Source organism: Nyctereutes procyonoides, unplaced genomic scaffold, assembly GCF_905146905.1.
Source record: "Nyctereutes procyonoides isolate TBG_1078 unplaced genomic scaffold, NYPRO_anot_genome, whole genome shotgun sequence".
Taxonomy (NCBI): domain Eukaryota; kingdom Metazoa; phylum Chordata; class Mammalia; order Carnivora; family Canidae; genus Nyctereutes; species Nyctereutes procyonoides.
The window spans coordinates 7,778,776-7,805,047 of record NW_026575139.1 but is presented as its reverse complement, the minus strand read 5'-3'; the positions used below and the strand labels follow the sequence as shown (position 1 = coordinate 7,805,047).

Here is a 26,272-nt window from a genome sequence, read left to right as displayed (position 1 = left end):
TATTTGTCCTTGGTTTTTCTCATTTGCTCAGCTAACGTATCGGAAATCTTCCTGCAAGCACAGGACTGCTCAGGGCCAGGGGTGTGGAGGACGCAGAAGCACTTAAGACCTAGTTTCTGCTCTCAGCTGAGTCTTAGCCTCTGCGAGCAGCAGGCGTTGTGTTTGTGGGTGGCACCTGGGAGGGGGCAGGGCATGGACCTGGGGCTGGGGTGGGGAGGGCAGAGGCTGGGAAGCAGGGGACTTGCCACTATAAGGCAAATGGGTTTCTTGTCTGGTGCAGGGCACAGTCCCTGCTTTAGGCACAGGGCTGTTTCAGGGAGTAAATGAGCCAGCCAGGACAGGTGGTGAGGGGCATAGTGCCAAGGACGCAGTATGCACTTAATCCATGGGGGCTGTTACCATGTAGGACAAGGTGGCTAAGGATCCAGGCGCAGTGAGTAGTTTGGAGGGAGAGTGGTCCTGGCCTGCACTGTTGGCATGGATAGTAGCAAAAGGGAAAGACGGTGCTTGCCCTTAGAGTGAGTCCACCTGGCCCAAATTCCCATTTTATGGACGGGCAAACAGAGGCTCATGGAGGGAAAGTACGGCCCGATTAGACAGGAATGAGGACATGTGCTAAAAAAGTGCCTTGTGATTCTTTCTTTCTGGCCTTCTTTACCTGTCTTTGAAGAGCGAATTTTTCCCTTTTTCTTTATGTCAGTGATCACTTAGTGATTCTCTCTTCTGTTCTCTGCCATAATGTTTGAGACGGTAAGAGGTGCTTCAAGAAATTGGTCCAAAAAGCGAGTGTTTAGCACACAAATAAGCAAGCACTCTTTGGCTGGACTGAGAACTTGCCTGGTGCTGGTGCTGACCAGAGAGCCTGCTTTGCAGGAGGCAGGGATCAGAGCAGCCTCCGGGGTGCCCCAGGGGCAGAAATCTGGGCAGCCAGGCGGCAGGAGTGTCACAGGGTTGGGCTGAGCACCAGGCCCCAAGCAGATGGTAGTGGAGACCTCGAAAGAGCCAATGTGCTTGGATGGAGTCAGAAAAAGTAAATGTCACAAATGTAGAATGTAGGGGTTAATCCAGTCGATTTGGGTCTGTGACAACCCGCGGGTTGATACCTCTGGCTCCTGGCTGTGCCATCGTGAACAAATCACTTACCCTCAGGGATCCACAGCTTCCTCTTCTAGAAAATGGGCACTTAGGCATTCCCTCAAAAACAACTTACTGCCTCTGTAGTGTGCTTGGCGTGGAGTCTCCCACGGAAGACAGGATTGCTGTCATGGGCTTATCTTCAAAGTGGGAAGGGGTGGTGAAAAAAAATATACCTTTGAGTTGTGATCAGCACCTTGATGAAAATAAAGTAGGGCATGTGGATGAAGAGTGAGAAGAGGGGGACCTTTATCCATAGGGTGACCAGCAAGGCTTTTCTGATGATATGACACTATCGGAGCAAAGCCTGAATGCTACGAGAGAGCAAGTCAGCACAAAAGTTGGAGCAATGCGCATTCTGATAGAGGGGGCAGCAAGTGCAAAGGCCCTGGGGTGATATCTTCAAAAAAGATAGAGGGTGCTGGTATAGTTGGTAGGAGGGTAACTGAGAAAGGAGGTAGGAACGTGGGTAGGTAGGCAGAAGCTGTATCCTGTATATTTTTTCAGTGATGACACCTTCTAGCAAAATCCATTTAAAACGATTTTTCTCTGTTAGTTTTGGACAAACATCGGATCGAAATTGTAACCCTGACTTTTCCCTGTACGTCAGTAGCAGTTTTCTTCAAAAATGCTATCGTTCAGACGGATGGGGTTTCCAGCCTGGACACAAGCAGACTTGGAGAGATCCGTATGCAGAGATGAGGCTTTTGGATATCAAGAGGAAGGGGAAACCCACCCAGCTGTCTGGTTGTATGGGGGAAAAAAATCACATTAAAATGCAAATGCTCCTGAGCAAGTGAAATGTTGATGGGTACAGGCCTCCAAAGAAAAATATTCATGAAATACAGACTGTTGATCTACAGCTAGCCAGCTGAGCCTTTTGCTCAGCAAGACATGAGCGCTAAGAAATCTCAATTACAGGAGCTGTTCTGAAACCCTGGGATCTCCCTAGGGGTGTTTGGAAATGGGGACGCACAAGTACCGGGGAATCATGGGATGGGCTTCTTGGAAGGACTTTCTGGCTACCTCCCTTCCCTATTCGAGATGGGCCTCTCACCGTGGAGCTTAGGGGGAGGAATAAAAATAAAAACTGATGGATCCATACTGCTAAGGGGGAAGGTCCACCATCCTTCACACTTGTTCACTTCTGTTTGTGATCTGATCAAGATCTCCAAGTTGGATTTCCTTAAAAAGGATGATCCTTCCCTTGTGGGACTTTGGAAGAAAAGGAAAAAAAAAAGGAACATACATTTTTCTTTCATAAATATGTTTTTTTGCCACTTTGAGCCTTAAAGAGTGAAGATGGAGAGAGAGGGAGAAACGTGCCCAGGCACCATGAATGTCTTATTTGGTCCATACTGCAGCTACCAAGTGGGTGTTATCACATCCTGCAGACAAGGAAACGGGCTCAGGGATGGAGAAGGGAAGTTTGTGGCCACTTGCCGGCAAGCTATATACCGGGGTGCCTGGGAGTGTGGGCCCAATTCAGATGTGTGGGTTCGAACCCCAGTTCTCTGGGATCTGCCAGGAAAGGTCCCTCCGCCTTGCCGACCCCACTTTGCTCATTTATGGATGTGATGGTAGCACCATCCGCCCTTCATTCGTTGTGAGGATTAAAATCCTCAGTGCTCAGGACACCATCTGACCCCGTGAAGTGTCCAGGGACTCAGGGGCTCCTCGGACTGCCTTCACCGTGTCCCAGATAGCTGGGCGAGCAGGAAGAGAGGGATGGTGGCACAGCCAAGCGGGATTGTCCATGTGATGGATGACCAGACCCAAAATCTAGAGACCTTGACTGATTTTCGGGATCTGTGAATACTCGGAACTGGGGTGCAGTGACCACCCGCCCAGCACCCATACATACACACACAGTGACACATGGGGACAGAAGCACAGGGACAGCCAGCTCGATCCGTCGTCTGCCTCACACGGGGCTCATCCGACTCCTCAGGGAACCACGATCCCCATCGTACAAATGAGAATGTTCATAATCTTCGCTCTTCCCCTAATAGGCTCTGTTTGCCTGTTTATCTATCAGATTCTTCTGCAAGAGGTTCTGCTTGAAGAAGAAAAAGCCTTTCCTTCAGGAGGATCTCCAGCAAAAGCCTCCTGCAGCCAGGGTCGTCTTTACCTATTGCTATTTTAACAAACCAGCCTTAAACTTAGTGGTTTGAGGCAAAAGTTGTTATTATCTCTCTCTGGTTCTGTGGCTGGATGGGCTTAGCTGGGCGGCCCTGACGTGGGGCCATCCTGCCCGGGAGGCGGCTGCTGGCCGGGACTGGAGCTCTGAGGGCTCCCTGCTGGGACATCTGGTGCCCATGCTGGCTGGACTCTGTCCCCCTTCCTCTCCAGGAGGCCAGCTCAGGCTTCTTCGTAGCAGGCGGTCCCAGGGCAGTTAGACTTCTTACATGGCACCTGGCACCGCATCCCGGGGTGGAGAGCTCCAAGAGACAGGAGGTGAAAGTTGCCAGTCTCCTAGGGCTGGACCCAGCAACCACCCAGGGCCACTGCCACTGTATGCTGTCACCCAGAGGGAGGGGACGCAGATGCTTGCTCTTCATGGGAGCAAGTGTCAGAAGATGTGTCGTCCTCGGTGATCACCACAGCTGGAGAGGAGGGTTGGGCAGGCTCTGTGGGGTCTGAATGCATTTGGCAGCTTATTCCTGTGTAACTTAGGTTCTGCTCTGTCCCTTAGAGGCTCTCAGGTCTGGAGCCTTGCCTGATGTACCTGGAGACAGGCCGCATGGCCTAGGTGATTGGCTTAGACTGGGACCTGCCTCTTTTGGAAGCCGGGACAAAGTCTGGCACAGACAGAGGCCAGACAAGCAGTTGATGCTTAGGATCCGTGGGGCACCGGGCAGTGGGGGACATGCGAAAAGATAGGCTGAGCTAAGGCGCAGGTTTCTGGGGTAGGAACTCACAGCCTGCACATCTGGAAGCCTGGTCCTAAGAAGAAAGCCACAGATGTCTGCTGACAAAGCCTGGGTATTAGCCCTGAAACACAGAATCTGCGGTGACTGGAACCCAGGACCCTTGAGACTCTGCTCCTGAGAGACAGAGGCCTCAGATCTTGATTGCTTCTGAGAACCAGGGTGGGCAGGGTCTGCAGAGGGGTCCAGGAATTGGAGAGAACCCCACAGGGTCTTTTTTTTTTCTTTTAAGATTTTATTTATTTATTTATTCATGAGAGACACAGAGAGAAAGAGAGGCAGAGACACAGGCAGAGGGAGAAGCAGGCTCCATGCACCGGGAGCCCGACGTGGGACTCGATCCCGGGTCTCTAGGATCACGCCCTGGGCTGAAGGCGGCGCTAAACCGCTGCGCCACCGGGGCTGCCCCAACCCCACAGGGTCTAACTATAGACCCCTCCCCCTCAGGGCTCCAGTCTTGTCTCACGACATTGGACAGAATGTTCCAGAAGTTCCCTTCAGTTCCAGAGATCTCTGTAGCCAAGCATTGACCTGAAGCCTGTGACCAAAAACCCCTGGAGGCTCTGGTTCAAATCTAAGACCCTTGAGCATCTGTCCCCCTTCCAGCCCTACAAAGGATTCACACTGAAGTAGATCCTAAGTAGGGCCTGGCAAGGGCCTGGGGGGTTGGCGTGTTTATGAAACACACCTTATATCTTTTTTTCCCTGAACAAACACACCAATTTAGACTTGAAAGTTGCAGAAATAGTTCAGAAGGTTCCCCTCACCCAGCTTGTCTGCAAGTCCTCAGCTTGGATGACCAGACTGTGGTCAGCAAACCCAGAAAGGGAGCCCCGTCCGGCATGACAGACTCAACCACATGCCTTGTTCATCCAGGTTTCCACTCGTGTCCCTTTCCTCCCCAGGACCCCATCGGGCCCCACAATGCGTCACCCAGATCTCCTGGCTCCCTCCTGCCTGAAAGGGCTGCTTGTTCTTTCCTGGCCTCTCATGCCCCCGGTGCTGCTGGAAAGTGCTCATCCGTTATTTCATATCGACTGTCCCTCAGTTTGGGTTTGTCTGACGTTTCGCCAGGAGTAGCCCGAGGATATGCATTTTCGGCAAGAACCCCACAGAGGTGACGTTGTGTCCCGCTCATGCCTCCTGTTGGGGAGTCCTGGTGTCCATGTCCTGTTGCTGGTGATGTTGACCCTTCCCTGGCCACCATTGCATCTGCCAGGCTCCTCCACCATGAAGTTTCCATCTTTCCTCAGTGGTTACAAATTCCTGGGGGAAGAAGGTACTTTTGTAAATCCTGTTTTTCCTTAAACCTCCACCCATTCGTTTTAGGGTCTGTTGGTGGGTCTTGCTTCCAACTGTTGTTGCTGTGACGTTTGCCTGATGGTGATTTTTGTATTTCCTGCTTTCCTTCCACACTTACTGCTTAGAATTCTGCTGGAAGAAAGAACTAGCCCTTCTCCCCCATATATGTGTTTATGATGACCTATGTGGATCAGGATAGACTCCTGGGTATTTACTTTTTTCTATGAATTACAATCTGATACAATGGTTATTTATTTTCTGGCTCATATTATTCCAGGCTTGGCCTAATATTAGATTCTCTTTCAGTTTAGTGCTTGCGAATGTGGCCAGCCCATGTCTCCTTGTCTTTTTGGAGGATACTTCCTTGCTTTCTCAAATCACAAGGTGTCCAAGGCTCATCTGTATTTTCCCTTCCCCTAGATCCCAATCAGCTGCTCCTCTAAGGAGCCCTGGGTCCTGTCACTGGAGCATGGTGGATAGAAACCAAGGTCTGGGAACTGGTGTGCTCATTGCTCCTGGGGCATCACTGCTCTCAGGCCCCTTCAGGGGACAGAGCTGGGATGACATGGGTGTGTACTAACACATCATGTGTGTCTCTATGTCTTCCTACCTGAACGTACATTGAAAACCATGAGTCTGGGCTGAGATCTCAAATTCCAGTCCAACAGCAGGAGCTCCAGGTTTGCCTTCCCCCCTTTCTGTATTTACAACTTCCTTCTCCAACAGGGAGAGACCAGCCCTCAGTAGCTAAAATATATTCACTTAATTCAAATACGCGTGAGTTCACCCACACTTTGCTGGCCTACACCACTGTGACAAACGCTTTCCCTGCTGGTGAGAGCATCTCTGTTCAGTGTTTTGTCTTTGGCCTTCCACTGTTGGGTCAGGGTTCTATTTCCAAAGTCTCTTAGTTGAGTGTTTTTCTTTCCCACGCCTTTCACTGCGTGGATACACCATGTATTTGTAATGGTTTGGTCCATTTGTTGGTGTTTATATTTCACTTGGGGTTTCCCTCGCCTTTGATTGGCTATTGTCATTTTGCATGTGGGGGTGTATGAAGATCACATGAACATTCTATTGCTTTTTTTTAAAAAAAAAGATTTTTATTTATTCATGAGAGACACACTGAGAGAGGCAGAGACATAGGCAGAGGGAGAAGCAGGTTTTCCATGGGGAGCCTGATGCTGGACGGGATCCCGGGATCCCGGGGTCATGACCTGAGTCAAAGGCAGATACTCAACAAGGTACCTGAACATTATATTGCTTCTAGTCAGATCTGTACTGAAAACTATACTCTGAGAAGCAGCACTCCCTCTGTCCCTTCCATCCTAATCCTGTCCCCTCCTCTGTCCAAGTCTTTATCACTCACCTCCTCTAGGGAGCCAGTCCATCCCATAACTAATTGACTCTTGCTGTACAAAGAGCAGGTTATAGATTTTTGTCTCCCTTTCTTACGTGGATGGAAGCATCCGTAAATATTCATCACTCTTTGCTTTTCTGATGGGGTAAATAGTATGTCACGGAACTTTCTTCAAATCTGTTCACATCATGCCTGCCTTCTTTACAGCTGCAGAGTGCTCCATTGTGTGCAAGCACCAGAGTTTATTAGGGCACCCCCCCCCAATGTCTAGGCATCTAGCTTGCTTGCCATTTTCTTGTGTTTACAGATGATGCTTCAGTGAATAAACTTGCGAGTATGTTGTTGTAGAGCTGGGGGTTATCTTCGTGGCAGAGTCCGGGGGGAGTTGGGGTTGCTATGTTGGTGGGCCAATGCATATGTAATTTTGTTAGGTATTGCCCAGTCACCTTCCAGTAAACTTTTTGCTCAACTGTTGGAAAAATATTTGTTTCTTGTTGAAAGTCAACAATTTGTGTCCATCTTGAGGCAATTACAGATGTGGACTGATGGTGGGTGGGGATCATGGGTTTCAGTGACACCTCTCACGGGGGGCCAAATAAGAACCCACATCTAGGTTTTCAGAGCCCCAGGCTCCTTCCGTACTTCCTGTTTGTTCTGGGAGTTGGGGGTGGAGTCTATTGGCAGGTGGGGTGCATGGCCACGTTGGTGAGTAGCAGGTGGGTGTGACATTACTGGTGGGCCTGGAGGACCAGACCACAGGCCCGAGTCTCGTTTTCATTGCTTGGTTTAAGCAGTCTTGCCACAGAGCTACCTCATGACTCGTGCTCCTTGGGGAAATCTAGGCTAATAAAATTAAGTTTTCCAAGAACTAAAAAAATGTGTTCGCATCTGAGCAAGGGAAATACTGATTAATTTACCCTTAAGTATTAGTATAGGGTGCTGTTTATTCTCTTTGTATCAATGTTTAAACTTTTTTTACTCCACACTCAGTGAACTGGGCTTCCTTTCCGCCAGAATTCAAGTCTCCCAAGGCCCTTGTACCTTACCATCTGGGTCCCTGCTCTCATTGGTCACATGGACAAACTGAGTCTAGAGAGATTTACCCAGGCTCTTTTGCAGGTAGGAGCAGAGCAGGAAGGTGCCCCCCCCCCCCCCCCCCCCCCGTCCAGGGCTCTGAGTGTGACATTTGCGCGCAGGAGAAGGAAGAGGCTGGTAGCTGCTGGGGCAGGAGCAGTACCTCTGAACTGACCTCACGGCCGATGATCCCTTGCTTCCCCCACCTTGCCTCCCCACCCACCCCTACCCATTCACTTGCCCAATCTGCCCATCCTGGCTGACCCCTGCTTGGAGAGTCAGGAAAGAGGTCATACACATTCAATGAAGGTTCCCCTCACTACTCGTCTTTCTAGTGGGGTCCTTCCAGGTGGGCTGGACTGTTCCTACCATGCACTTCGCTGCCTCCCACGACCTGCCCTCCCCTGACCTGGAAACTGGGCTCCATCCCCAGGCTCACTTGTGGCCTGACTTTTCATTCTTTCACTTACCCAGTACACAGAACACCATTGGTACTCCATGCACAGGGGCAGGGGGACATGGAGATGACTCCAACACAGGCCTGTCCCTCCTTGAGGAGCTCAGTGTGGAAGGCTCCAGATAAAGGGATAGTTACAGAATCAGGCAGGAGATGCTCAGATGCAGCCTGTAGGCAGCTTCCTGACATCAAAAGGGGGGGTGTCCCTGGAGATGCTGTCAACCGAGCTGAGCCTGGAAGGATGAGCGGCGGTTGTCCCAGCCAAGAAGGGAGCGTGAGCAAAGGCACTGTGGCAGAAGCTCAGTGGGGGCGGTGGGTGGGAGGGTGATTGGATGGGGTGTGGGGGACCCTCGAGGGCAGGCAGCCATGAGTGTTAGGGCCACACGTAGCTGGAGAAGCAGCTACGGTCCTCCACACGACAGAGGCCTCGCCTGCCCAGGCAGATCCAGCATCATCTCAGCAATTCACAACCGATTGTACTCAACTTGTCGATAAGAAGAATCATGAACTTCTGTTGAGCAAATTAAGTGCTTTACCAATGTCCTTTCTCTTCAGTGATGCTTTGAGACCCGTGGGAGTAAAACCTGGTCCCCAGGGCTATCCTGGCTGCCACCCCCTTGAGTAGCCAGCCCATGGCACCCAGGCCATTCTGTGACCACCCAGGCTGGGCACGGGCACATGCAGAGGAATTTGTCCTCTGGAGACCAGCCCAGCGCCAGCAGAGGACCTCACCCCGGTGCAGGGTACCTGTCCCTTGCAGGGAGGCTCCTAGCGGATTTCTGGGGGCCACTGAGGAGAGAAACACGAAATGAGCTTCGTGGACGTGTGTAGCGCCTACTGGATAAATTCTAAAAGTCTTTTTTTGTTTTTAAAGATTTTATTTATTTATTCTTGAGAGACACACAGAGAGAGGCAGAGACACAGGCAGAGGGAGAAGCAGGCTCCCTGCAGGGAGCCCGAGCGGGACTTGATCCCAGGACCCCGGGATCATGATCCCACAACCCTGAGATCACGACTTGAGCCAAAAATCAAAAGCCAGACACTTAACCCAACTTCGCCACCCAGAAGCCCCAGAGTGGCGTTATATTGGAAAATAAGTTTCTACTAGAATTTGGTGAAACCAAAGCTGACTCCTTTCTTCCTGGAGGACAGGCAGTTACGGATGGGCCGTTGGAACCTTCTCACCGTGGCAGCGCCCCTTTGCCAGCTCGCATTCCCACTTCTCGAGCAGTGAGAGGTGACACACACATGTCCCCTAGCATGCTGGCAGTGGACGCTTTGTTCTCGTCCCTGAGTTGGTGAGGTTTTCCAAGGATTGTAAGGGAGAGGAAATACATAAAACTAGGAAGATTTCCTATGTTCTGCTTTGAACATATAGGATAATACCATTAACTGCTTTCTAGAAGATTTCTGGATTTTCGCCTCCAGGCATTTTCTCCTGTGCAAGTGAGGCTTTAACAACATTATTTCCAACCCTAAGTGGACCCAAACGTTAGCCTGTGTTTTTTTCCCCCTTCTCAGAGTGTGGGCATCCTCCTCTGTGCCACTCGGGCTTCGTCACCATCACGTTTAACTGCTGTGCCGTGTTCAGTAGGTGAAAATCCCATGATTTTTTCGCCTTCTGTTTCCTATTGACCATTGAGTTGTTGAAGACCAATGAGCTTGTTGAAGGAAGCTCTTTGACTCTTATTAAGTATGGTTTTGGGAAGTTGGTGTGGAGAAGTAGCACGGAGGGGACCCCACAGGCCAGTAGAGGACGGAGATGGTGCCAGGACCCTGCGTGTATTCCTGAAACAGAAAATCCCTTGACCATGTCCATCCCTGCCCAGGGGACCTAGAAGGCCTAGCTGGACTTCACAGCATCTCAGCGAGAAGATACAGGCATGAGGGCAGGAGGAGAAGACAGACAACAGAGTGATGGCATCAGGAGCTTGCTAACTAACAAGTTAGTGTAAAGTGGACACCTGATCAGAAATCCGGAGGGAGTCCTCTAGACGCCAGAGGAAGGCCATGCACACCCAGTTTGTGGATTATCTGAAGGGAAGGGACTGTGGGAAGGCAGGTTCCTCTAGAGCCAAGATGATCTCCAAGGGTTGAGGGGGCTCTGGAGGGTTCAGTCGGTTAAGTATCTGCCTTCGGCTCGGGTCACAATCCTGGGATCTCATGATCCCCGGGTCCTGGCATCAAGCCCCACGTTGGGCTCCCTGCTTAGCGGGGAGTCTGCTTCTCCCTCTGCCACTCCCTCTGTGCTCTCTCTTGCTTGCTCTCTCAAGTAGATAAATAAAATCTTAAAAAAAAAATACTGTGGCACAATGGGCAGAAGTCAGCCAGCAGAAGTGCAACACATTCCAGATAGCCCTGTTTCGGGGTTTGAAACACATTCACTTTCCTCCAACAGGAAGCGTCATGAATCCACAGCACCACGTGGCGGCCCCAAAGCTGATGTGGCTCTTGGCAGGATCAATGGGCGTGCTGCTTCAGAATGAGGGAGGGGGTGGCCTGTCCCCTTCGGGATGGGGAAGCCTTTCGTGGAGTAGCATTTTCTTTACACATAGTGGGATTTTTAGGAGAGGCCTTTCCAGGATGGGGATCATGATTGGGAAGGGCCCCAGGGACAGGGGCCTAACAGAGTGCTTGGCTGGCAAAAAGCAGCTGGGTAGTTTACAGCGATTATCTCTAATCCTGCAAGCTAATGATTCCTTCCACTTTATAGATGAGGAGACCGGGTCTCAGGCTTGCCTGGTCCCACAGCTGGGGAGCCCCAGAGCCAGGATTGGATCCCTGATGTATTTGAGGCCAGAGTCGTCATTTGTCTCACTGCATGTGTTTTTCAAAACCTGAGTGTTGCTCAGCAGAAGACAACGAGGGTGTGTTTTTGTTGAGCACCCAGGTAGACCCGGGCCTCGGTGGGTGCAGGCTGCAGCATTTTAAAGCAGAGCTGTCGGTGGGTGGAATGAGCCATCCTGACAGCACTAAGTCCTGGAGCAGCAGGAGGGATTCAGGAGGCATTTAGTGGAGCTCGTCTCGGAGGGGATGCAAAGGTCAAATGAGGAAGCAAGCAAAATACATCCTGATGTGTCTTCTGTGCCAGTAAAAAAAAAAAAAAAAAAAAAAAAGTTCCTTGGTTGCAAGTGGCAGATACCGAAGCGAAACAGGTTCTGACTGCTTTCAGAGAAACCACGCTGTTTTTCAGGGTAGTTGTAGAAGGTTCTTCGTGGGATCAAAGGGATGGTGAACAGCATCTGAGAAAGGACAGAAGTCAGGTTGGCTCCAGGCACCCAGGTGGCAGCAACCCACGGAGGCTCATTCTGGAGCTGTGGCACGATGACCTGACATTTACAGCCACTCCGCCCTTAGCGCCCTACCCCAGGTTGGGCTCCACGGGCATCTGATGGGCGCAGCCTGGGTGGAGACATTATCAAAAGAAGGGCATGGAGCAGCTGGGTGGCTCAGTGGTTGAGCATCTGCCTTTGGCTCAGGTAGTGATCCCGGGGTCCTGGGATTGAGTCCCACATAGGGCTCCCCTACAGGGAGCCTCCTTATCCCTCTGTCTGTGTCTCTGCCTCTGTGTCTCTCATGTTTAAATAAATAAGGTCTTGAAAGAAAGAAAGAAAAGAAAAGAAAAGAAAAGAAAAGAAAAGAAAAGAAAAGAAAAGAAAAGAAAAGAAAAGAAAAGAGAAAAGAAAAATGCATGGACACGGGGCTGCAGTGCCTGCTGGCCCTGACCTATCGTGACTCCAGGGGCCACACTGAGCCCTTGACTTCTGTCCAGGCTCTCCCCCCCCCCCCCGCCCCAGGCTGCACCCAGCACTGTGTACTTTGTGGCTTTTTTCCCCAAGGCCTTATGTCCCAATTAGGCAAACTTCGACAACCCCTCAGGTGTCTTATTCAGAAGCAGCCCAGCAGAGGACCCGCGTGCTGGAAACCATGCTCAAAAAGCTGTCTGTGCACTGGGTGTTATTCTGTATGTTGGTAAATTGAACACCAATAAAAAATAAATTTATTATAAAAAAAAAAAGCTGTCTGTCACCTCTGCAGTGAGGACGGCCCCCTTCCTGGTTACAGAAAGCAGCGCTGCTTCTGGTCCTTAGCACGGCATTCAGTGCCCCCAGTCTTTAGACTCCTATAGTTGTGATTATTTGTTTTTATCACTATTGTTTTATTATCAATCATTCTGCTGCAATTCTTAATTTGTTAAGTGATTTATTAATTGTTAGTTAACAGAAGCATCTTTTTAAAATGTAATGTATAAAGAACAAACATACATGTGTCCACTATCCAGCTTAAGAACTGTTACCAGCAGTTCTGGGGTTCTGTGAGCACCCCTCCCTGGCCTCATCTGCTGTCACCCTCCACTCAGTAGTGCTGGCTGCCCTGCCTTTGTGTTTATGATTCTCTTGCCTTTCCTTGTAATTTTATCACAATTATATCTCTGGACACCATGTTGTTGGATTTTCCATGTTTCTGAACTTCCTATAAAGGGAAACACCCTTCGTGTGGACTTAGGCGGCGTGCCTTCTTGTGCAGTGCTGCCTTAACGATCCATGCGTGCATCTTCTGGCTTGTTTGCTGCAGTATGTTACTTCCATGAATGAAATAGAACAGTAGGTCCAGACCACTGGGGATGGACATTTGTGTCGTCTGCAGCATGTTGCTCACTCTGTCCATGAATGTTCTGGGCTGCATAGTCTGGTACGTGGCTGCAGGTGTATTCAGGGTGAGTACCCAGAGGTGGGATGGCGGGTCACCGGGGTCTGCGTATATTCAGCTTTGCAAGGTGATGTCATCCTGTTTTCCAGAGTCACAGCAACCAGCCTGTTCTCCTGCTTCAGAGTCTCAAGTTGGCAGCATTCGGTGGTTTGTTAGATCTTTTAGGTCTTGCCAATCTGATGGCTGTTGGGTGGTAGTTTATTGTATTCCAATTTGTATTTCTCTGATTACTGAAGTTTATCTTCTTTATGGTTAATCACTCTTTTGAGAAATTCCTGAACATGGTTTTTGCCCAATTTTCTACGGGAAGTGTATTATTTCCTCACTGACTTGACTCTAACATGAGCTATATGATATATATATATATATATAGTATATATGATATATATAGGATACATGTATATTCCAGTTTGTGATTTAACTCTTATTTTATTTTATTTTATTTTATTATTTTTAAAAAGATTTTTTTTTATTTATTCATGAGACACAGAGAGAGAAAGAGGTAGAGACATAGGCAGAGGGAGAAGCGGGTCCCTGTGGGGAGCCCTATACAGGACTCCATCCCAGGACCCAGGACCATGACCTGAGCCAAAGGCAGATGCTCAGCCATTGAGGCACCCAGGTGCCCCTAACTGTTCACTTTTTAGTGGTATTTTTTGATAAACACGAAATTTAATGTTATTGACTTTCTGAATATTTTCTCTGATAGTTTGAGCCTTTATGTCTTACTATGATAACCTCTATCACAGCATCATAAAGATAACCACTTATATTGTCTTCTAAAAGTTCGTAAGTTTTCCCTTTCACAGTTGTCTGTAATCCATCAGGAATGGATGAACCACTAGTTCAAGATTCCATTTTTCCCCCTTCTTGATACTTAGTTATTCCAGCACTGTTAATCCAAAGGCCCACTTCCTCCCACTGATCAGTGCTGTCCATGCATATGAAGTTCTGTTTCTGTTCTTTTTGCCTATTTGTCTCAGATTTCATTAGAGCAGCATCATAATTCTTGATGCCTTTTGAGGCACATCCCCCCACCTTATGCTTCTTTAGTCCTTCTGCACTTTGAAGTTCATTTTAGAATCACCAAAAACCTTGAAGAAACCGACTGGAACTGCAGTGGATCTGCAGATCACACTGGGAAGAACTGGTGCTTTTAGGCTATGGTGTCTTACACTTCATGAAGATGGTATATCTCTCCCCACACACCTTTTTTAAAGATTCTATTTTTAAGTAATCCCTACACTCAGCATGGGGCTCAAAATCACAACCCCGGGATCAAGAGTTTCATGCTCCACCAACTGAGCCAGCCAGGCACCCCATCTCCCTTTTTATGTTGGTCTGATTTTATGTCTGTTAGTAAAGTTTTCTGATATTCTTTATAAAGATTTTACACATTTTTGTTAGATTTATTTCTAGATATTTTGTCTTTCAGATACTATTGCAAAAATGCTGGCATTTTAAAATAGACTTTTCTGGGGTGCCTGGTTGGCTCAGTCAGTTGGGCATCTAATTCTTTATTTCAGCTCAGGGTGTGATCTCAGGGTCATAAGATCAAGCCCCACCTCAGGCTCTGTGCTCAGCAGGAAGTCTGCTTGAGATTCTCTCCCTCTCCCTCTGCCTCTCCTGCTTATGTGCACCTGTATGTGTGTGAGTGCTCTCTCTCTCTCTCTCCTCTCTCTAATACATAAATAAATCTTTAGAAAAATAAAATAGGCTTTTGAGATATCTTTACATTTTCAGTAAATTATCTTAAATAAATCATCATTAAGATATAGTCTGCAAACCACAAAATTCACCTGTTTAAAGTACGTGATTTAGTGGTTTTAGTATCTACACAGAGTTGTGCAACCATCACCAAAATCTGTTTTAGAACATTTGTATCACCCCCTCAAAGAAGTGCCTTTCCCATCAGCAGTCACTTCCCATTCCCCTTCCACCTAGTCCCTGGCAGGAGGGAGGAAGTGATGGAGGGAGGAAGGGAGTGACAGAGGGAGGGAGGGAGTGAAGGTATCCTGAGCAGCAAGCTTCATGTCACTCACTGCTCAGAACCAGCCTTTACTTTCTTTCTTTCTTTGATTTTGTTTCCCCTCCCACATCTATTGCTGCTGTGGCTTCCAAGCTCACCTCCTGCTCTCTATCCTCACACTCCGGCCAGACAACTTTTTCCAAAGAAAAGAATGTTCCAGACACTTGGGAATGCAGCTATGCTGCTAGCATGGTTCCTACAGGGAGCTTCAGGCTGATGAATCAAGCACTGTAGAGACAGGCCTTGGGGTATAAGTTCCGTGGGGCAGAGAAGGCCTCTCTCCTGGGCCCTTGGTCTGCTGCAGAGGCCTCAGAAAGTAAACACAGCCGACCTGATTATTCCCCTCCACTTCCTCCTGAGTCAGAGCTATCTCGGGTTAACTCAGGGAAGAGGCTAAATTAAGCCTTGAAACCAAGCTGCCTCGGTGACAGGCACTTTGTTTTGCTTGAGTGACTGTGATGATGGGCCTTTGCTTTTAAGGGCAGCGCTAATTGCGTCTCTTTAGACCAACCGTGGCGATCCATTCCCTGCCCTGCAGAGACGGGGCGATGCCAGGTCCCTCCGCAGTACCCACTCATTCATTCCCCACACTTCTCCCAGCGCCTGCCCCGTCCGTGCCAGGCATCGTGCTTGGAGGTGGACACTCAGCAGCTTGCCCTCTCGGGGCTCGAAGTCTAGCCAAAGAGACAATAAGGAACAAGACCACCCACAAAGAGATAACTGGTACTTGGATAAGATGTCTGTCCAGAGCAGAGAAAGCAGTGGATTTCATTTTTTATTTTTGTAGAATTTAGTGTTTAATAAAGGACAAACTCCAATACAAGGATGCTGCTTATGCGATCACCCTGCACTTCAGCAGAATTGTGAAAAATAAATTTCATGCGATATTACCGAATGATGGGATTGCAGATTATGATGTTTAACAAAAATATTGCGAGCTCAGAAGTGCAATGCTAGAAAAGCTTGAGTCCATGTAAGGCGTTTATTACATCTCCAAAGCCCAGAAAGTTCAGCTGAACCCATCACTTGATTTAGAGGTGAGACAACGAGGCCAGCAGGTGACATAACTTGTCTGGAGTCACAGTGTGGGGAACCAAGTCTTCAGGGCTTCTCTTCCGGGACAACAGGGCTGTCCCCCAAAGTACTTGTACTTTCTCGTGGCTTCGTGCAGGGGCTGGGCCATGGAGTCAGCAGGGGAAAAGAGGCGATCTCTCTGGCACTCACAAACAAGCAAGCAGACATGGCCCCTCTGAGAAACTATTTAACACTAATAAACAGGTTCACGTGTGCACCCCATACGCTCCAGCAGTTCCTCCTCTGGGGGTAGGTAGCCAATGCAAAATCACACACATAGAAGCTTTATGTCTAAAGAAAAAAACTGCAAACATTGAACTCTAGAAAAAAATTGCAAACATTGAACTCTAGAAAAAAATCGCAAACATTGAACTCTAGAAAAAAAATTGCAAACAAACATTGGTGTATGCATGCTGCAGTATTTAAGGGGAAGTGGAATAATACTTGCAATTTACTTTGAAAGACACCCAAAAAGGGAGATGGATAGATATTTGATGAAGAAGCATAGTAACGTGTTAACGGTGGAATTTAGATGGTGTGTGTGCGTACCGGTGCTCACAGTACATTTTTTTTTTTTGCTGTATGTTGAAAAATTTTATATAAAACATGGGGGAAAGTGCAAAGCAGACATGTACAAGGATGTTCAGAGCAGCATAATGGCTTCAGACTGGAAGCAACCCAAATGTCCATCAGCTGTACGTAGAGATCTACATTGTGGGTCTTGTTTGTTAATGGGATGCTGTTCTTAATAAGAATAAATGAGCCGCAGCTACACAACAACACAGGCGAATTTCACCAATGTTACCACTGAGGGGGGAAAACCAGACAGACTCAAAAGAGGACGTGTATGATTGTATTTGTATTCCATTTGTAAAATTTATAAACATGTGGAACTCACCTCAGGTGTAGAAGCCAGGATAATGGTTCGGGGGTCAGGGTGTGGGAGGAAGGATAGTAAGTGAAGGAGGGCCTCCTGGGGCTCTGGAAGGTTCTGTTTCTTGATCTTGATGCTGGCTAAGCATGTGAACATTTATCAAGCTGTACATTTAAGGTCTGTGCACTTTTTTGTGCACTTTTCTGTATGTGTATCATGCATAGTTAAAAACTGTACTAGGAAAAAGAAAGCCAAATAGATCCACCTGGAAGCTTTGCCTAGCCCAGCTACAGGGTAACATCCCGCTTGGAGCCTGTGTAGTATATCAAAGCTGTGAATGAAATGAAATTTTGCTTTATGACATTCATTCATTCCTTTGTGCATGGATTCATGCTGCATTAATTCCCCTAGTTTCCAGTGATTGTCTCTGTTTCCTTTGCACACACGTCTGCTTGCATATACTGTGTTGCAAATCTAGACTTGATCGCACGACCTGACCCAGCCCTTTCAGGGGTTTATGCGCCCAGAGGGATGGGCATACAGACATTTCACTTTGCAGCCACCCCTCCCACCTTCCTGGATTCCTGTTTGGGAGCCTTTCTGGATATCGGCCCCAATCAGTTCTCCAGAGAAAAAGAAACAGTAAGAAAGATGATAGATTGATGATAGACGGGTATAGATAAAAAGAGATTTATTCTAAGGAATTGGCTTATGTGATTATGGAGGCTGGCAAGTCTTAAGATCTGCAGGGTGAGTCAGCAACCAGGAGATTCAGGAGAGCCCATGGGTTAAGTTTCAGTACAAAGGCAAGCAAGCTCAAGACCCAGGAAGAACCAGTGTTACGGTTTGAATTCAAAGGCCCGGGAAGGCTGATGTCCCAGCTCAAAGACAATCAAGCAGGAGAAATTCCTCCTCCTTTTGTTCAATTTAGGTCTTCAACTGATTAGATGAGGCCCACCCACTTTAAGAAGAGCCGGTTACTTTACACATTCTCTGCCAATTCAAATGTTAATCTCATCCAGGAACATTTCAAGAGACACCCAGAATACTGTTTGACAAATGTCAGGGCACCCCGTGACCCAGTCAAGTTGATGCACAAAATTAACCATCACAACCTCAGAGCATGAAACACTTTCTGGCTCTAAAGGAGGAAGTGCAGAAGGCTCCAGCTGCCCACCAGGTCACCTGGATGACCATGTTTATTATATTAAAGAATAAAGGGAAATGATTTTAGTTACTGCAAAATTCACCATGCAAAAAAAATCTGAAACCTATGAACACAGCGTAGAGGATAATGATGAAAAATGAGCACCTGCGTGTTCCCCACCCAGCTTAACCAGTGGGAAATGGCCAGTGTGTTGAAGGCTTTTGGTGCTCCCTCCAAATGGCCTCCCACTTTGTCCTTCCCTATGAGACACCTGTTTTCTGATTTTAACCATTAATCATTCCCTTGCTTCCCATAAAATCTAAATATTATGTCTCTAAACAGTATATTGCTTGGTTTTGTCTGTCTTAAGTCATTGTGAATGGACTCCTGCAGTCCAAAGCCTTCTGCGTTTTTTCTTTCACTCTGCATTACATGTTGGGGCTTCATTATGTTGTCCCATGTACCCTCAGTCCGTTCATTTCACTGCTGTATAAGAGCCCATCACGTCGAGCCGTGTCTAGCGCTCGTGCCCATCTGTTCTACACTTGGTGCACCTTTGGGTAGCTTCTAGTTCTCTGCTGCCACAAAGCTTGTAGGCATATCCCATCCACCTGCCCAGGTGAACAGATGCAGAGATTTCTCTACGGTAGACACCTGGGAGAACAGGTGCCCCTCCCAGTTGTACAATATGTGTCTCTTTGCTTTCCTAGGTAATGCCAGGGAACTTTCCAGAATATACCCAGTTATGCTCCTGCTAGAGGCTAGGCGGGTTTCTTATGGTAGCCCTTTCATCCCCTTGCTGCCCTCTCTGGTCCCAGTAAATCACCTTCCCCAGGTCCCGGCCACCCCTGCCCACCCTGCAACCAGTACTTCTGTGTAGTGTGTAGTGTGTAGTGTGTAGTGTACCTTTTTTGTGCGTATGCAGGCCAGCGCATTTCTTGGGTGTGATCTAGTACATGATGTGTGTAAAACACCCACTGCCTATATTTTAGTTCGACTGCTAGGCAGGGCTCTATGTTTCTACTTCAAGGAAATGAGGATAGAACAAGCTCAGAAGAGTCAATGCCCGCCCCCCGCCCCGTCCTGCTGGACCCCTGGGCTGACCTCTTCCTGCCAGTGTCAGGACAGTTGTCCTTGAAAATGATAAGCCACACTCTCTGCTCTTTCTCCGCGGCCCCGAGCGGAGTGTCCCCAAGATTGGCCTCGTGGATGATTTTTCGCTCCCACACATGCTCTAGTGCCCAGGCATGAAATCGCCTCCCCCACCGGGTCTGCCCTGCTATGGAGAGGATGCTAGTAAATGATAATCTCTTGTGCTGCCTCTTTTCTATTACAGGTTAGCCTGGGGCGGAAGATAAAGACATTTGCCACCAAGATGGTAATCACGAGTGGAAATGAGGAGGACAGAGAGGGCCAGGAGAGAGAGAGTAAGGAAGAGAGTGTCTTGGCGATGCTGGGGATTATCGGGACCATTCTGAACCTGATTGTTATCATATTTGTATACATATACACCACTCTGTGAATGGCCCAGAGGGTGCTTGGAGGCCTCGGGGTGGCCGCAAGATGGGAGTCCTGTGTGTCGACAGATCCGTGATCGGACGCTGCGCAAACAAGCAGGCTTGACCTACACACGCTGCTCAAGCAAATGCACCTTCGAACTTTATAAAAGGTCACAAATACAAACCAATCCTGCTGCAAGGAGCAGACACTAAAGCACAATGAATCCAACAAAACTCATTCACACGACAAGGAACTCTGCGTCTTTGGCCCGGAGCCCGAGAGAACACTTGGAAGACCAGCCTTTGATGCCATCGGTGAGCAGATGGGTGCAGAAACTCATGATCGCATATCTCTGATGGATGTCACGCCTTGGGAGAGAGGAGCAGGGCGGCGCGGCTCGTGGGTGTGTCTCCCAGGACATGCGCTTCACCTTTACTCAACGAGCCGTTCAGGATGCGAAACCACAGGGGCAGCCCTTTGACAGACATCCTATCCATCAAAAGTGTCTGACTATTTGATACTGGGGAGATAACTTATTTTTCTTTTTTCATTGGCTTGATGTGTGTACCTGTTCATATCAAGGTTTATAAATCTATATTTTTAATAAATGTGCTCTATTTTTTAGCATGAACCAAATATTTGGAGAGGCACTCCTGGAGTCCTAGAGCTTTCCTTGGTTTTATCTGCTTCGTCCCGTAGACTGCAGGTGTTCTGTGGTATAACCATCCTAGTCCTGCTTCCAACATCTTGAGTCTTTTACCTTCTCTCTCTCTCCTCTCTTTCTCCTTCTCTCTCTCCCTTTCTCTCTCTCGGGCCTGGAGGACATTTTCCCATAATACCAGCCATGGTCCTGGTCGATGCATGTTTCCAGATTGTCCGTTGAGCGGCTTTTTTTGTTTATATGGGAGATCTAAACTGATCGTGGGCATGTGGACCTTAGTTGCACCCATATCCTTATTGAGAATTTTGCATGAACAAGGGCCGAGTGATAGATCAGCTTCTCAGAAATGTAAAAAGGACAATCGGAAGGAGAGAGGGCAGCTGTATTTACAGGTCAACTCTGGGACGGAATAGCTTATACTTGTTGGCAGCATTATAATTTCGTTCTTGTGACCATTTGTTGACCAAATTCTTATTTTAATGGCCACATACCGTGCAAGATGGGGGGAGCGGGTAAAGGCCAGTACGAGTGCATAATCCCCCCCTTAGCGCACTGCCTGGGACCTTTTACAATGTAGGTGGGGTGTAAGTAGCATGTGGGCTCCCCACCATGAGAGCTCACGTGGGTGTTTCAGGCTGCAAGGACCCCCTTGTGACAGGTGACTTTTTAAAGACACAAGAGGGGGACAGAACGATCACCCCCAAAAGATTGCTGTGCTTATTTTAAAATCTTCTGGTTTACACCCACATGGAGCTACGTCCTCCCTGGTAGGGATGGGTGAATATAGACAAATCTGCCCTGTTCTCGCAGCTCCCTGAGACGGGTCTTTGCCTGGCTGTGGCAGCGTGTCCTGATGAAGAGGGCCGCAGTTCCTTTTGCCAGTGCCAGACTTTTCCATGAATGAAAAAAGCAGCAGCTTGCCTCGTTGGCTTCAAATGATGCCCAGGAGGTCTCTACCGCCAGATCTCTCCCTCCCCTTGTTGTGGCATCTGAAATTCCACCATTAGAGAGTCATTTCTTGTGCTCTTCTAAGGGACCAGGTTCTTTTATAAAGCGAATGCCCCTGAGCACCTGGCTCTGACATTATTCGTCAGGTGTCTTCTCTTCCCTACCAGAAGGAAGCAGACCTGCATTTAGGGCATGCTGTGTGCCGGGCGCTGTGCCAAACACTTTGTATTCCTTAGGTCATTGAATTCCCCCTGTGACCCTATGAGGTGTGGGGGTGGGTCTTTTCCCAGGATTGTAAAAGAAAGAGGGGCTCAGATCATGTGGCTGAAACCCCTGATCTGACTGATTCCTTAGCCCAGAGAGGAAATACACAGGAGGGGAAGGTGCAGGAAAGGGCCCTCGGGGTCAGGTCACAAATCCGATGGCTTTGCTAAGGGCCAGCTCTGTACACCTCCCTCCCTCTCCTCCATAAAAATAAATAACCCTTAGGAACGCCTTGGACAGAATATCCTACAAATAAGGACGAGGGACAACAGGCTGGTCAGAAATAAAATGGGATGTTGGGGGAGGGAGCTATCTACCGGGTTCTTTGTGATTCTAGAAAGACTGTATGAAAATTCTGAACAGTGAACAGAGTGAACAATAAAGGTGCAATGGATTAAAAAAAAACCTCTACATGTCTTTTTTTTTAAAACTTCATTGTCATTCCTTTGTCTGTTCTTACCTTTTATTTAAAGAACACGCGCACACACACGCAAACCCAAATGCAACTCTTTTCAACAGAGACAGTTTTGTTTGGGCCACAGAAGCCCCAGTGATTTTTCAAGTATGCTAATTCAAAATGTATTGAGGGAAAAAACTGCCTTTCCAACCCTCTGTGCCGCCTCCCTCCCATTGGTTCTTCTAGATTATTTTAATCCACAGCCTGCAAATAAAGCACCCAGCCTGTTGGGTGTGTGCTGGGCGAGGGGCCGCACTCTCCTGCGTCTCTGGCGCGCCCGGTCTCAGTCCTCCTCTCACTTGGCAGGACCCAAGCACACACGCTGCTTACACCCGCAGCTTCCCTGAGGATCTGGAGGCGTCTTCAGGGAATCAGGAAGAGACTGCCAATGGCCCTGGGTCTTCAGTCCTAAGTGCTCCGAGCCCAGCTTTGGGACGCAAAGCGCTAAGCACAACCACACCAGGGGTTTGTGCTCTCCCCAGCACTTTGCCCCCATCCTGCAGGAACGCCTCACAGCGATCCCCATGAGATGTGTGGGCTTATCCCCGTTTTACGAGGTGAAGGAAAAGGCTCTCCAGAAGGCTGATTTGTCCAAGTTTGCACAGTTAGGAAGAAGCAGAATCAGGCCTTCAGCTCCGCATCCACTTGCCGTGAGCACCTCGCATGGCCCGGGCTGTGGGGCTGGGCGCTGCTGGAGTCTGGCCAGTCCGGGCTCAGAGCACACTGATCCCCGATCCCCCATCTCCTGCAGCTGGTCCCCTGGGCAGCGTGGCGGAATTGATGCATTTCATTTCTACCCCCAGGAAAAAAACTCAGAAGGCCCATTCCTGGCAGCAGAGGAGGTCTGGAGCTGCAGAGTGCTTGCCTGGGGACTGAATCCCACTTTAGGCTCTTAGGAGTGGGCAGTCCATGCCAGCTCTGCTGGCCCTGGTGTTCCTCACAGGGGCGATAATGGTCCCCAGAGTCCGTCAGGTGGATATGTTTACGTCATTTAACTGATGCAGGAAGTGTGATGGGCAAGGTGAGTCTACTGGGCAGAGGCCCAGGGACTGACTGTGAGCTCACACAGCAAGGTGCTGGACCTAAGTTCTAGGGATGGCTGCCCAAGAATGGCATTGAGACCCCCAAAGAAAGAGCCCCGGGGAGCCTGAGGCTCAGTGGAGGGGACAGGATGCCTCAAACACCTTCAAATTCACTGTGAGGGACCCAGACTCCATGAAGGCAGAGGGAGGGGCTTGGGGTCCCTCGGATTCTATGGAATGGGGGGGTGCAGGACAAAGAGACCTTTTCCCTAGGATTTTTTTTTTCTTTTTCTTTTTTTTAACCCATAAGCCACTGAAACCCAGACAAGATCAAGTCCCTTAGTCACATAACTCGAGAGTCCAGAGATGTCAAGGGAAGTCTGGTGAAAGAGAAATCTCTATAGAGATTTTTTTTTTCTTTTAAAAAGAGCTTCCTGGATATTGGCTGGACCCCAAGGCTTTTTCCCAGTGCATGTTCTGTGATTTCTATGCAAAGCGAGTGGCTTCTCAGCCAATCCTGAGCTCCGTGCCCACCTTGTCCTCCGGAATGTACCATCCCAACCCCAGAAAGCACAGCTCTGGGGTGCTCTCCTGCAGGGAGGGCTGAGCCTCTTTAAGCTCTAACAGAAAGGACCTTTCATTATTACTTGTCTTCTCATGAGTCACAAATGCATGGTCACAGTTGAAAAGAATTGATACTTAAAAAAAATTTCTTGGGGAATCCCTGGGTGGCTTAGCAGTTTGGCGCCTGCCTTTGGCCCAGGGCGCGATCCTGGAGTCCTGGGATCGAGTCCTGCGTAGGGTTCCCGGCATGGAGCCTGCTTCTCCCTCCTCCTGTGTCTCTGCCTCTCTCTCTCTCTCTCTGTATCTCTCATGAAAAAAAAATTATTTGCATTTTTCTAAATTAAAATAATCTCCAGATATTGCCACCCAGAATCAAGTTGAGTTTTACTGCATACATATAGACCAGGTGGCCCGCACAGCTGTTTGGCGAGACCATTTTCCTTGCAATATTAAAATGCTGTTGCCTTTCGGCAAGACACACTGTTTAGGACACCATCCCGACACTCCCTGTTATAAAGGACAGCTTCCCTTGTTTCTCTTACTTGCTGGGTCCAAAGGCATTCTAGATGCCCATCCTCAGCAGCCTTCCAGACTCTTCCTCGTGAGTAGGTTGGATGTTGTAATTTACACAAATGGAGCCACGCTGTGAACACGGCTCCCAGATACTTTGTCATTAAGGATCAAGACTGTCCTCGCATAGGAGTGAATCTTGGGATTCTGTTGTTGAGAGGTGCCCTCACCGATGTCCCGGTTTTCTTGCTGTTGGATTTTTAGGTTGTTGACAGTATTTACTATGAACCACTCAGCTTTCTCTTTAAAGCATCCCAAGCGTTCTGGGAAGATCCCTTCGAGAGGCGTCGGTGGCTTCCTTCACGACAGCTTCAAGGACACTATCTGAAGAAGTCACTCTCCCAAACTAAAGTGGCAATGGGAATCCTCCGGATGCTCAGGCAACATGCACCCACTCTGGTCCCAGCTCCAGAGTGGACCCTCACCGAGTCTTTAGAGACTTCCAGGTGGTCAGGCATGTTTGCAAGTGGTGTTGCAGTTGGAACCCCCGGTGATGAGCTTGGCCAGGACCCCGGGATGCAGGTGGTTGTCCTGGTCTTAGATGGACCTCACCATCTCTTCAGCTGGGTTTCCTCATCTGTCAAAAGCTGACAGTGACCCAGGGATCCCTGGGTGGCGCAGTGGTTTAGCGCCTGCCTTTGGCCCAGGGCGCGATCCTGGAGATCCGGGATTGAATCCCACGTCAGGCTTCCGGTGCATGGAGCCTGCTTCTCCCTCTGCCTGTGTCTCTGCCTCTCTCTCTCTCTGTGTGTGTGACTATCATAAATAAATAAAAATAAAAAAAAGTCAGATCCCAAGTCATTGGAAAGTCAAATGAGACAATGCAGAGAGAGCTCCCAGTAGAATGCTTGGGAGAGCAGATGTGCTGTCTTGACGCCACTGTATACATGGAGGGATAGCAAGTCATAGGAAGTCTTTCAGTTAAAGTGTCAATCTCTCACTGTTTCCCTCCCCTCTCCTGCCTCCGTCTCTCCCTATTTCTCTTTCTCCCTCTTTTGCTCCCTCTCTCCCACCCTCCCTCTCCTCTTAGCACCTGGGCCTCAGCCCATTTTCCTATGAACATTGCCATCGGCCATGCGTGGCCTTGGGGCTCTCTCTTCCCATCAGCTGCCTGCAGAGGATCAGAAAGCCCACTGGCGGCCTTGTTTCCTTGTTCTCTGCAGAAACAACCCCATCCATGTGTAAGCACCTTCTGAGAGCTACTTGGGGTGCCCAGACTGGCTTCCATAATATCACATTTGAAGAGAAAGTTCCAGAGGCCTAATTCCTGATTCCCTCTCTGAGAGTGTTCTCTAGAAGACCCCGTTGCTTCCACCTCCCTAAAGGCAGAATTTCTGTGATGAGACTCTCCAGAAAGACCCCCTTGTGAGTTGGGGCATAATCTGACTTCACTACATAATGATTCTTCCCTTTCATGGGAAGCAGATGGAAGGAACGGACCACTGATATTTTCCATTGTTCGTAAACACGTTACACAAAATTGTACACACTTCTGGAAGGAAAAGGGCTACATATTGCTGTGAGAAGCAAGATCACAAAATTTATCTGTAAATTTTTCCCTACAAGAGTCTTTGTTAAGGGGCATGTTTACTAGACAATAATGGGGGAATTCAGCAGAATAAGAGTCAGATTCAGTGCTTCCACAGCAGAGTAATCAAGGGTCAGCACACCTCCCTGCCTGGGATAACAGCCTGCCAGGTACATAGGCTTGGCCTTAAAGCCTGGACCTTCAACTCTGTTGCCTGTCCTGGTCACTGAGAGGACAGCACAACTCAATGTCCTGTTCAGACAGTAGAGGCATCCCACTTCCCAGCCAAGGGCAGGAAGCAGTAGGATAACAGCTGAACAGTCTTAAGCATTACAGTTAGTAAAAAAACAAACAAAAAAAAAAAACAAAAAAGGAAAATGTCTCTAACTAGTCTCTGTATTATTGGGACTAAAGAATCAAAGTTAGAACAAACAGAGAGGTGGGTCAGCCTTAATTCTGATAAGATCCAAAGACCACTCCTCAAATCCTTCCTACCTGTAAGCCACCATCTTCCTTTTCATCAGGAAGGGGTCACTCCTGTCATGAAAGGCCAAAGGCACAGAACGACAGTGATCCATTGGTGTGGACCAGCTACAAATTCAAGCTTCTGAGGTGCCTGTACATCACTTAATTTGTGGGACCTCCAGCCCAGGAAAGGTCAACTTCA

At 48.6% G+C, this 26,272-nt stretch overlaps 1 protein-coding gene across 2 annotated transcripts in view; it reads left to right on the top strand.

The window, feature by feature from the left end:
- TUNAR (TCL1 upstream neural differentiation-associated RNA) overlaps positions 1 to 21,847 on the top strand; it is a 47,918-nt gene extending 26,071 nt beyond the window's left edge. For both annotated transcript variants that reach the window (XM_055304241.1, XM_055304240.1), the window contains exon 2: positions 19,428 to 21,847. In XM_055304241.1, coding sequence (XP_055160216.1) covers positions 19,428 to 19,613 — 186 coding nt within the window. In that variant the 3' untranslated portion in view covers positions 19,614 to 21,847. The remainder of the gene's footprint in view (positions 1 to 19,427) is intronic.
- The last annotated feature ends 4,425 nt before the right edge of the window (positions 21,848 to 26,272 follow it).